We start from the raw sequence: 13,417 nt of genomic DNA, 5'->3' as shown, positions 1-13,417 counted from the left end.
ATTCTTGCTCTAATCAGTTATTACACTAGACAGCATACCCTTTCACCCTGACCAGTACTGTCAAAGGAAGTATACTTTCACTACATATATAAAGAAACCCTATATCCTTAGAACCAATGAAAAATCCCTTGATTGAGTAATTTGATGTTTCAGATACATCTTTATGTGATGATCAAAATTCTTAATACAAGGTAAATTCAGTACAGTGGTAATATTAAAAAAAAAAAACAGAAAAAACTAAGACCAATTCAGTTCCTCACCAGGCACAGGTGTAGGAATCCAGTGACATTTTTGTGAAACAACCATTTCCAGCACTGACATGCGCTTCGCTTTTTCTATAAATTTGTTCACACACCTGATTTTCTAAATAATTTAAAGTATATAATGAGTACATTTCCCTCCACCCAGAACCCATAAGAAGCAGCATATAGTTGTAAAACATACTTGAAACCACAAGTATGCCAAGAACTATCATTTTCATGCAGCTATGCTCCGACACATAAACATATCATATTTAGCAAATTTTTAGGGCTTTTTGAATCAATCATAAAACTTGATGATTTGAATACATTATCTTTTATTCTCAAGTAAATAGGCAGCCCAATTTTATAAGGGAGGGAATGAAAACTTGGAGAACTTAGGTCCTTTGCCCAGAATCACACAATAGCAAAGTAGTCTGGTTGATATCTGAACCCACAACTGACTTCAATGCCTGTGTTTATGAGATAAAAATCAATGAACAAGAGAGACAGACCCAGGTGCAAGATATTCTTGGCTACATACCTCATACAATTCAATAATGACGTTTCCCATTAGACCTCTACTGCTTTTAATGTTCTCCATGGCCAGTGTAAAGTAGATTCCTCGTGTATCTGAGATGTAGAGGTTGTAGGTATCATTCTGGTTCCATTCTTGGACCGCTGCAAACACTTGGTTCTCATCCGTGCTGATGATGTGCATGTCCTGTAAGAAGAAGAAAGGATTTGAAGGCAGCTGATCTCCGTATTTCCCTGCCCAGTGGGACCCAGAGTAATTACAATGACTTATGGAATGATTGGGGAAAAGCTTGAGTTATAGTCAGTGTTAAACAATTTTATATTGTAACAAGGCTATAAATTACGAGCTCCATGATTTCTGTTCCTTGCTAAGTGACAGCAAAATGAGGGACTTTGATATCATTTTTCATGGCCTTGAGGAATTCCTTCAGTCTCATTTTTTATTTTGATATAAGAAAGTGTTCGTACTAACAGAGACATGCAGGCATGCCAGAGAACAGTCACAGATGGGAAGACAATGGCCTATCCCTTCTTTATGCTTTCAATCATTTTAGTGTAGTGGTTTTCACACTTTCCTTGGGTATCATTAGAGTCACAGGGACAATAATAAATGTTACAGGAAGACAGAGACAATTTGAGGGAGCTTTAGTCTTCAACTCAGCTTAAATCAGAGCAGCACCATTTTAATCTATTTTATACTAGATGAAAGTTAAGAGAGGTTCTGCTTCTAAGACAGGAATAGTTGAAAATCACTGATATAGAGGAAAGAATAATGTAGAGTTTAGGAGTTTGGGCCATAATATAAAATCTACTTTAAGTCAGCTCTATGGTACTGAGTGTCTCAGTATCCTGAGCTTCATTCTTCTCAAAAAAATAGTGAAGAGTTGAACTACCAGTTAAAATATACATTTTTTTCATGCCTTTTCTAGTAGGAAGCCCGCCACAGGGAGCAGGGAGTGGGGGTGAGGGGGGAAACTGGGGCAAAGGTGGAGTGAAATGGATATTCTAGTGGATAGTGTGGTGCTGAATCATATTATGCATGACACACTACCCTTAAAATTATTGTAAAACATAATTATTGAAAAAAAAGTGCTTGTCATGGGGGCACACTCAGGGGAGGGTAGATACCTGGGGACATTGGTGGAGGGAATTTGAAGCTGTTGGTGGGACTGATGTTGGAACAGTGTGTTCCTGAAAACTAACTACAAATAGTTTTGTAAACCATGGGACCTCAATAAAAAAGTTTAAAAAGAAAACTAGATAACCCTTAGGTGCCAACCAAAGTCACCTACATGTATTTGTCAATAAAGACAGGGATGGAAATTCTTTGTACTTTGATTGGGGTGGAATTGGGGTAATTAAAGAAAAGGAGAAATAGTTTAATACTGTTATAAACCATGTTACCTCAACAACAACAGAAAAGTTAAATATTTTACTTCAGTTACAAGTCAAAATAATTTTACAGTGAAATATTGTTATTCCTATTTTATTGAGCAGTCTAAGATGCACAGAATCTAACCAACTCACTTTGGATTGTAGGGCTGAGTGGGAGAATCATGTTTTGAATCTTTGTGGTATGACTAACTAAAATTAGCTTTGGTAGTTTGAATATTTAGTCCTCTGATCAGAATACAAGATAATTCACAAGTACTGGTTAAAACACAATCTCTGTCAAATATCTGAGAATGTGGTCTTTGAGGCAGAGTCAGAACATTTGAGTTTTAGCCCTCCTTACCCAAATATTTTTATGATTTTTCACTTGCATGCTAATGTTAATCTCTTGGTCCCTGAAGTCACCTTAGTTTGTATTCTTGGAGCGAAACATTTCAAAAATCAAATTCAATAATTCAGGGACTTGGGGTATAGTGCTAGGGCTAGAGTGCATCCTGGAATGCACAAGTTCTGAAGTTTGATCTCAGTACTGCATGTGCTCCCAACACCCTAGGACACTTGGTGTGGTGCTCAGTACTGGGTCTGAGTTGTACCACAATGCTGCACCCGAGCACTGAACTCACATTGTCAAGTCTTGTATCACTGGGAATTCCCACCCCCCCACCCCCGCAGGATTCCCCCAAATAACACTGAGAGCTTCCAAATTATTAGTTCACAGATTAAAATACTTTCTAAAAAAGTTAGTTTCTATATATGATTAGGCATTGTATAGAGAGATATAAACTCAAGGCCTTAGAGAATTTATACTTCCAGGAGGAAATATTAACACAAATCTTTGACAATGTAGCAGTTGCAAAATATAGTAGAACTATACCAGTGCAGATACCTCAGAGTCACAGCATCCCTGGAAAATACAAGAAGGGGGGGTCACCGCAGCAGAGAGCACTAGCAACAGGGGCATGAACACCTGAGCTAACAGTAAGCAAACAATCAGATGGGGCTAGTATCTCCCTTATCTGAGCAACTTTTTGTTTGTTTGCTTGTTTTTGTTTAGGGACCATATCCAGTGCTTCTCAAGACTTACTCCTGGCTCTCAACTAAATGATCAACTCTGGTAGGTTTGGGATGACCATATATGGTGCTGGGATCAAACCTGGATCAGCTGCATGCAAAGCAAGAGCAGTACCTGCTGTATTAGTTCTCTGACCCCTATTTTACCAATATTTTCCAAATCAGATCTCAACAACCAAAGGAGGTGGCATGTCTACAGTGTAGGAACCACAGAGAATTCATGCAAGATGTTTCATGAAGAAGCGAGTCCATTTAATTTGGACAAGTGGGAAGTGAGAAAAATGAGAAAGCAAGTACTGGATTTCTTCATTAGAGACTCTATTTAATCTCAGTCTTTGCCCTTGAACTCCTAGGTCACCTTGACTAAGAAAGACCTCACTTGCTCATTTGTGCTTCCCACACCTTGTAGAATTACAGGCTCCTGCTGAGCCGCTTGGAAAGGGAAATAAGGCTTACTTTTAACAACCACGTGATGAAATCGAGTTGTGCTGGTGTGGAATGAAAGCCCAAGAACCCAGTAGGAGGGGAAATAGCAGCTGCAGGAAATGCGGATTAAATTCACTTACCCTGTTAAAAATGCAATCGAAATGCCTGGCTTTCCCCAGATGTTTTGGTTATAAAAATGAATGAGCTAAGTTATTTTAAACTGAATTAATGTAAAAGAAGTGAGGGAAAAAAGAACTTAAGACACTGGGGCATGGTTCAGGAGAAGAGGCAGGAGATTTGCTTGGAATGAATCTTGGTTTGTAGTTTCTCTGGGACCCTGTCATCTGGTGCACAGGTATTTCAGGTTCTGGGGTGAAAAACTGATCTCCAACTTTCTAGGATTCTTGGATATCTGCTTGACAAATTCTAAGTTTGTACAAATAATACTGTTAAATACTTATACCCAAGTCTATGGATTAAGAAGTTAAAATGCTCTGAAATGACACTGCAATTTCAGAATACATCAAAAGGACCCATAGGTTTTAAAAACAAGTGGAGTTCCAGTAGCTGAGATTAGGATTAGTGAGGAAATCCAGATCCTACCAAACTGAATAAGATTTTCAGATGATTCTAGTGTTTGCAGTCTGGGAAATCACTCTTTGAAAATGCTTTGAACTGTGACTTCTCTCCATAGTAGTGTTTATGGTTGACTCATAGTCAACCAGAAGTTGTTGAAAACAAGGAAAATCATTACTAATTAAAATTTTTCTGATAGAAATCCAAATAGTATATAAGTTTACTTTTTCAAATCATTTGTTCATCAATCCAAACTTAAAGCATATATCATCTCTTTATTAAAATATCCTCTAGGGTCCTGAAAACATGCAGGCAGAACTTCCTTGACAAAGAGAGAAATGAATGGAAGGACATGCAGCAAGAGTAAATTCTGACTGGGACTTGGCTCAACTTGGAATTTAGAGAGCAGGGGCTACAGCCACAGTATAGCAGGAGGACACTTGTCTTTTATGTGGCATCCCACATGGTCCCTGAGCCATGACACGAGAAATTCCTAAGTGACGAATCAGGAGAGCCCCTAAGCACCACCAGATGTGACTCCAAAATTTAAAAAAAAAGAAAGTGAGAACATCAGACATTATTGCATAGGTGGTTATATTTGGATATAACCTCTGATATATATACATATATATATGTATATATATATATATATATATATCACTGTTCTGCACTGTTCTCCCATTGTTCATCAATTTGCTTGAATGGGCCCAGTAATGACTCAATTGCGAGACTTGTTGTTACTGTGTTTGGCATATCGAATACATCACAGGTAGCTTGCCAGGCTTTGCCATGTGGGTGAGATACAATTGGTAGCTTGCCGGGCTCTCCGAGAGGGGCAAAGGAATCAAACTCAAGTTGGACGGGTTGGCTGTGTGCAAGGCAAACGCCCTACCTGCTGTGCTATCGCTCCAACCCATATACATATACATATATATATATATATATATATAAGATCATAAACGATCGATTTGAGGCTCTTCGTGATCCCAGAGCAAACAGATGCCATTGGGCTACACTGGCATGCAACAGGGACGAATGGAGACGTTACTGGCGCCAGTTCGAGCAAATCGAAGACTAACGGGAAGTTAAGTGATTAAGTGATATATATATATATATATATATATATATATATATATATGGTTCCTCTAGTTCAATTAAGAAGAGTGATTTGAGAGATTCGTAGATTCCTAAATGCTTTTGGAATACCTAAACATGTGACTTCCTAGATGTGTAATGGTTTAACTTCTTTTTATTTAAATGCTTTTTTTATAATCGAGATTTAACATAGCTTCATATATTAAAGGAACACATATATTACTCAATGTATGCCATGTGACAGACCTTCTAGCAGAAATAGTGAGAAATAAAACATAGAACCTGACCTCAAAAAGAGGCCCAGTTCATGATCATCATATATTTTCCTGATCTTTTATAACTACAAGTGCTCTAATAATACTCCAAATGGTGGTAGGAATAAAGGGTGTACAAGGGTGTACAGGGTGTACAGGGAAAGATGGAATAGCTTAAACAGTTTTTCTCTAAGAATGTGAAGATAGAGAATGGACACATCAGAAATTTTGCATAGGACTATTAAGTTATACTAAGAAGGAAGCACAAAGCTAGCATGATACTAGCTAGCAGGAGGAAGATACTAGCTAGCAGGAGGAAGAAAGGATTTACAAAGATTTGATTGGAAAAGTTTAGGCTCACTATAATCACATAATTTGTGCAAATACGGTGAAATGCTGATCTAAGTGGGGAAATACTAGGGACAGAGAGGAAGATATCTTTTAATTAAACAATTATTGAATCACTGTGAGATGCATAGATGCAAAGTTGTTCATGATTGAGTTTCAGTCATAAAGTGTTCTAACACCCATCCCTTCACCTGTGTATGTTTTCTACTACCAATGTCTCAGTTTCCCTCCTACCACCACCCATACAACCTCAGCCTGCCTCTATGGTAGATACTTGCCTCTCTCTCTCTCTTCTTCTCCCCCTCTCTCTCTCCCTCTCCCTTTCCCTCTCCCTCTCTGTATCTCTCATTCACTATCACTCTCCCACTTGTCTTTCCTTTGGGCATTATGGTTTACAACACAGGCACTGAAAGTTTATCATGTATATCCCTTTAGCACTTTTCAGCACTCAGTTCTTGTTCAGAGTGATCATTTCTAACTATCATCATAGTGGTCTTTTTTCTCTTCTAACTGTCTTCCCACTTCCCACTCCTCCCCAACCCGCCACCAGTTGTGGTAAGCTTCAGACCATGGGTTCTCCTGGCAGGGAGGAAGATTTGGAAGGTCACTGTAATGATCCAGGTGGTAACCCATGAAGACTCAATGTAACTAAGTTGCTGCTCATTGAAACCACCTGGTGAGATGGTAAGAAAGCAGACTCAGGGCAGGGGATAGCTCAAAGAAAGGACTGGAGCACTTGCCTGGAATACACTAGAACCTAGCTTGATGTCTGATAACTGCTAGAAATAGCTCTGCTGGGGAGTCACTCACCAAAATGAATAAATAAATAAATAAAGTAGATTCTATAGGATACTAAGGGAAAGGGACATAAGTTTAATACTTGAGACATCCAAGCTAGGAAAGTTTCTACCCTTTCTTTGAGCATTCATTAGACCATAATTGATCATTTCTGTAATTATTAGCTTGATGCCTGTCTCTCTCAGGAACATCCCAAGAGGCAGGAACTCTTTTATCATTTTATATCTAGTATTTCTCAGAGTATATAGTACACAGTAGACATACAAACAAGCATAATGAATAAATAAATTGAATAACTTAATAAAAGGGAGAAGGGCAGGAATATAAATAGTAGCAAATAGTTGACTATAAACTCAGTTCTAGAGTGGTTAACTGTGATTGTTAAGGGAATGTTCTTCAAATATACAGTGGTTATATAGTCCTGATTTCCATAAAATTATCTGGACTTTAGGAATAATATCACCTAAGAATTATGCGGCAAACTAAGGGAATGTTAACATTTAAAGGATGGGAAGGGAAGGGAATCCTGAAAAACAGAGACATAATAAAACACTGCCAATTGGAAGAGAATCCACTTATGTGGATTTTTGTTTGTTTGTTTTTGGTTTTGGATCACCTGGAAATGCTCAGTGATTACTTCTTGCTCTGCACTCAGGAATCATTTCTGGCAGGGCTTGGAGTACCATACAAGATGTGCTGGGGCTCAAACCTGGATTGGTGGTGTGCAAAGCAAAAGTTTCAGCACATAATTGTGGATATTTTTCCAACTGTTCAAGTGCAAAAATATGAAATGAAGACAGAAATAAATAAAAAAGTAAAAATGTACACATTTGATTTGATTTGTCAATCAGGTGGTTGCCAGAGAATTTAGAATGCTAGAGAATTTTTAGTGGAAAAGTGGAAGAGAGCAGAAGAAAGCTAGCAGGGAGTTAAAGAGGGAATTGAAAGTGAGAAATGTGATGAGGATTAACTCTAAGAAGTGTGATTTTGATAAGGCAAAGAAGGATTTGGGGAACCATAAAATTTAAGCAAAAGTTTTTCTAAGAAATAAAAAGAAAGGTTAATGTCAACCTTGGTACAATTATAACACTTTTTTCTAAAACATAGTTCTCTCTCCTCTCTTCAATTATTTAAAGTGAAATTGATCATATTCTGCAACAAATTAAAAAAAATCAGAGATAGGTTAGGAGAGACTTTATTTGCAGTGCCAAAGGGAGAACGTGCTAATAGTAATATCTGCGAGCACCTTGGAGAAGTCTGGAAAGAGGCACTTTGCAGGGTGCAGACAAACAAGAGTGTACAGCCTAGGGTGGGGTAGGCTGGTGGCAGGATCCAACGACTAGACAGGAAACTATTCCTTTGGGTCAGGTGACTTCCAGAAAGGCTATTATGAGTTCCAGAGGTTATTGAACCTCCCAGTATTGGCATCTATCTGCTCAAGAGAGGATAAAGTTCAGGGTTTTGCAGGTCAGCAGAAGCCAGAATAAGTTTGAAGAAAATAAATTAATGGGTGTTTTGTGCAGCTTGTTCAGTGGGGGAGAAATAGCTAAAGGTTTATGAGACAAAGAATGAGATTTGATCTTGTCAGTGGGGAAAAGGGAGGCAGGGTGCATAACAGTCAACAATGATGAGGGAAAATGATAATTTTTTTTGCAGTGAGCCATGTCAAAAACACTGACGTGTGAAGGGTCTTCTTAACTATTAGTGTTTTTCCAGGAACATCTGGCTCAGGTAGTGTTCCATATCATTGCTAGCAAACTAAGTCCCATACAGAAAGAAATGAGAAGGTAGAAATGGTTCCCTGTGGGGAGCAGAGAGACAGCTCAACAAGCTGGAGCACAGGCACTGACTGTAGGAAGTCCAGGTTTGACCCCTAGCATATGACCCAGTGAGCACAAAGCAGGGAGTAGACCTGAGCCCCACTGGGTATGGTCACAAGTCCCTTCCCGCTTCCCTTCCCCCCACTAAAGAAAACAAAACCATAAATTGTTATCTTGAAGAAATGACTATTAGAGTAACGTGTTAAAAATAAATCCAGAGGGGCGGGAGCAATAGCACAGCAGGAAGGGCATTTGCCTTGCATGCAGCCAATCTGGGTTTGATTCCCAGCATCCCATATGGTCCCCTGAGCACCACCAGGAGTGATTCCTGAGTGTAAGAGCCAGGAGTAATTACTGTGCATCGCCAGGTGTGACCGAAAAAGCAAAAAATAAAATAAAATAAATCCAGAATGTGAGAGACGAAAGCACAGATATCAGACTTTCTGCGGTGAGAGGACAGAGAAATTTGGGCGATGCTAAGTCCCAGCCCAGTGCAGAACAGGATCATCCCAGAAACATGGAATTCCACTCATGCATGTAGGTAGGTTCAGTATTAGTTTCCTCTGGATCACAATTATTCTTCCTGCTTCTTTTATACATTAGCCTTTACACAAAGCCATTTGTGGAACCCTTTCAACTTTGCCACCAAGTCTGCTGATCCCATTTTACAATGGCGATCTGGGCTCTGGACTGAATCAGAAGCAGAGCTGGAATGAAAGCTCAGGATTTGTGCTCAGAGCTCCACAGCCTTTTCCCTGGGCTACCATTGCTTTGTGTCATCTGCCTCCATGCCCTCTGCTGGAACAGGTTTTTCATGCCTATTGCACTGTGCGTGCCAAGCAGATGCTCAGGGACCAGGTTATGCAGGGCTCAGCACAAGGTGGCTGCTCCTAATAATACTGCTCATTATTAATGGGGCTCATTTCATTTTCTGCAAAACACTTCAAAGCCACGGAGGGCCCCAGGAGACAGGATTCCGAACACCGAACAGACCAGCTGGGAGTTGAGGTGTCAGGGCAAGGATGACAGGGAACTTGGCTGTGCTTTTGTTTTAAAGGAAGATGCCTAGCGGCTACCATGCCACAATACAGGATGGCAACAACTTGTTTAAAAGCCACTTTCATTTGAAAGCCTCGGAAAGAACTCACCCCACCCCCCACATCCCCCTTTGCCTCCTGCATCCTTGCCTCCTTGGTTTTCATAAGAAAAATCTGAGCCAATGTTGGCTAATAAAGAGGATCGATAACCATCCAGCTATTTTCACAGCGGCCCTCATATTAATGAGAAGCTTCTCTGAATGGAGTCCTATAAAAGTGGCGGCACGGATGGCCCATGACAATATATTGCCATGGGGGTGCTAATCATTAATGGAGTGTGCCAGGGCTGTAATCAATTCAAGGCTTCATTTGTCCCCACCTGCAGCCACACTACCCAGGGGAACGAAAACTGTTTGTTTTCTTGAGGAAGAAAAAAAGCATATAAAGTATGCACACAAGCAGACAAAAAAATAAAATAAAATAACCTCACACTGGGGAGATGGTTTGGAAAGTTCTGAAACACTTTCCCTAGGGCATCCCAGAGAAATCTGGGCTATTGTGCAAGGCCCCTTCCCTTCAGAACACATAGGTTGTGAATTCCTCCTTCCTCATCTTCTCCAAGCTGGACACTGGCCTGTTTGGATTTAGAATGTCTGGTGGTACTATCTCTAGCCACAATACTATCCTCCCCTCTAGGCTGACAAAAGCTGATGACAGGGAGGGAAGAGAAAATAAAAAATTGATTCCCTTGACCCTGAGGTAATTTAATATGGACCTATTCTATTTAGTCTCTCGACCTCCTCATTTTTCAGTCTCCATACCCCTGTTCTTACTCTGTTGAATCAGCAATACTCTTCCTTTTAATTGGATGGGGAAAGACTACATCCCATGGTGTGTGCCCTCTGTTGGAATGTGCCCTCTGTTGGTAGCGCTCAGGGCTTACTCTTGGCTCTGTGCTCAGGGATCACAACTGAGTACTCAGAGGACCATCTGGGGAGCTAGGGATTGAATCCAGGTCAGCTGTGTGGAAAGCAATTCCCTAGCCATTGTGCTATTGCTCCAGCCCTACAATAAACTCTCCTAAATAGAATCTCCTCATGTATTTTCTCTGAGTGTTCATTGCAGAATGAACTCCCTATCTCTCTGCATTGGTTTGAACATCAGTTCCCTAGGAAATGTATCCTCACTGGATAGTGTGAGTCAGCACCAGCTTTCACACTAGAACAGCCCTTGAGCTTTCATACCTGTAACATTCTTTATATCTATGTGTGTTCAACAATTTTCTTGTCTGCCAGAAAAAAAATGGTTCATGATGGCACAAACTATTTCTGTCTCTCTACTACTCTACTCAAACAGTTAATAATGGCCAAGTACAAAGACACAGTGTCCCAACTCAAATGGGAATAAGAGTACATTGGTGAATAAATGAATTTTAAAAAATGACTGAACAAACCCCAATCAAGATACATGAGTAATGATAAAAATAAAAACAACTGGGGGAAGACATTCACCACCTTTTCATCGCATGATTCCTCCCACTTCTGCACCCTTTCAGTCTTGCATGGTTTGTTTCTTAGCAGTGACTTGGAGCACCACATCGTTGTTCTATTACATTTGATATGTGTCCAACCTGAGACTGGCTTCTGAAATTTCATCAGGTGATGCAATTATATAGTATCCTTGTTCACAATGAGGTCTAAGATCTATTTCTTCCCAGAGGCCAATGTTCAGGATGGCCAGGGTTAAGTTTTATGGTTTTCCAATAGGGGAGTTAAAATGCCATCATTTGATATTAACATTTCAGTAAATGATTCTTTTTTAATTACTCAGAGTGGGAAAAGGAGCAGATGCAGAGAGAATGCATTTGTATGTAGCATTAAACCTACAAGGAGGAGGCAGAAACTCAGTAAAACTCGCCTGAGCACTTTCAACATGCACACACACACACACACACACACACACACACACACACACACACACATCTATTCTCCTGCCTGGGCCATTATGAACCTACGATTCTATCTAGCAATACGGTTTTAGAAAAAGGAGGCACCCTTAGAGAAGACTCCAAAGTTAGTGTTCATTTCATTACAATCTGGGAAATGACCCAAGGTTATACTAGATATTTCAGTCATAGGAAATCAAAACTCTTGTCCACATATGCTGCTGTGGGGAATACAGAACCTGAGAGCAGTTTACAAGAGCAGAGACCATCCCCTCTCTAGCCGTCCCCAGTCCCAGTGTAAACCATCTTCGAGACAGTCATCAGCCTCCCCAAAGCCCCACAAGGCAGCCTCTTTATCCCTGCTTTGTGGCAGGGCCCTGGACAGCAGGTGGGAGTACCTTAGGCAGTGAATATTTGGGCAACTTGATCTGAGCAAAGGCCTCTCTTCGATAGGACACGTAGTAGCTGGCTCTTCCTCCAGTTGTTACCTGGAAGTGGGAAAACACAGAGGTCAGATAAAGTCAAGGATCATGGCATGAGTTGGAATATATGAAGTGTGTTCATAGCAGCCACCAATTTTGTAACAATTTTTTTTAATTAATTAGTATTTGCATGCAAGGCAAACGCCCTCCAGCTGTGCTATCGCCTAGGGATGCTCAGGATTGACTCCTGGCTCAGGGTCAGGAATCACTCCAGGTGAAGCTTAGGAGACCATATGCAGTGGTGAGGATCAAACCTGGGTTGGCTACATGCAAGGCAAGTGCCCTACCCACTACGATCTCTCTACTTCTGTGACAACCTTTAAGAGACCATCTCTTGCTGGAGTTTGAGCTTTCAATCCCACTGGAGGTATTTCAGTCCATAGCACTTAGACAAATTATGAGCAATGACAACTGTCTTCCTACTGGCTGACATTTCCTCTGAAAGCAGGAACTTTATATTTTGTCATTAAGTTAGCTCTGCATAGAGTTTACAGTTGACAAATACTTTCTTTGTGTTTATTTTGGGGCCACACTTGGTGGTGTTGAGGGCAAGCTCCTGGATTTTTGCTCAAGGATCACTCCTGACAGTTCTCAGGGGACCCTAAGAGGTGCTGGGGATAAAAATTGGGTTGGCACCATGCAAGGCAAATGCCCTACCAGTTGTATTATCACTCAAGCCTTTAACAAATACTTTATAATGAGGATAGAGGAGCTATTAAAGTGGGCTAAAATCATTATTTACATTTTAGTCTTTCTTGTGGCCCATAGAAGTTGGGCCTGCTCAAATTTATTCTGGTTCTACATTCAAGCATTACTCCTAGCACTGTTCAGGAGATATCTAGGGTGAAGGACTAAACCAATGACTACCATGTGCAAGGCAAATACCTTATTCTCCACACTATCACTCCAGATCTGCTCTTCAGTTTGTTTATTTTGAAGTATTTTAATCTATTGCATTAATCATACTGTTATCAAAAAACATCTTTTTCTGGATCTTAATAATAATGTTCTAAACTCATGAATAAAAACAGACCTTCCTCTCCACGCCAAACATGGTACCCATTCCCAGCAGCTGCTGAGAGAAAGAGGGTTGGGTGTATATGGGAAGTCATCCACCAGTCCTCACTCCAAGCTCAGAATTTGAAACCCATTTTCCTCTGCTCTGAGCACAAAAGGTTTCCTTCATATTTGCAAAACAATGCATTGAGTAGACATCTATTGCTTCTTTCCATCAGCAATTTGTTCACATAAAGACATCAAAGATCAGAGAGAGAACTACAGATCAGGAAGTCACAAATCCCAGGGCAGACTTCCAATTCTGCAATTTCAAAGCAGGGGAATTGCTTTTGCAATCTTGCAGGGGCAAGGCTGGGTTCTTACAGGAACCTGGAAACCAC

General features: G+C 40.3%; 1 protein-coding gene across 1 annotated transcript in view; it reads right to left on the bottom strand.

The window, feature by feature from the left end:
• The window catches only part of SORCS3 (sortilin related VPS10 domain containing receptor 3), a 638,571-nt gene that overhangs the window by 123,067 nt on the left and 502,087 nt on the right, over window positions 1-13,417 (bottom strand). Inside the window, exons 8-9 of the mRNA XM_056120660.1 lie at window positions 11,937-12,026; window positions 784-963 (exon numbers count right to left, since the gene is read on the bottom strand). Of these exons, the coding sequence (XP_055976635.1) occupies window positions 784-963; window positions 11,937-12,026 (270 nt within the window). The remainder of the gene's footprint in view (window positions 1-783; window positions 964-11,936; window positions 12,027-13,417) is intronic.

The sequence above is a fragment of the Sorex fumeus genome, unplaced genomic scaffold (genome assembly GCF_029834395.1).
Source record: "Sorex fumeus unplaced genomic scaffold, SorFum_2.1 ptg000043l, whole genome shotgun sequence".
NCBI classification, from domain to species: Eukaryota; Metazoa; Chordata; class Mammalia; order Eulipotyphla; family Soricidae; genus Sorex; species Sorex fumeus.
Note: the sequence above shows the minus strand (reverse complement) of the source record. Positions and strands in the feature narration are given on the sequence as shown.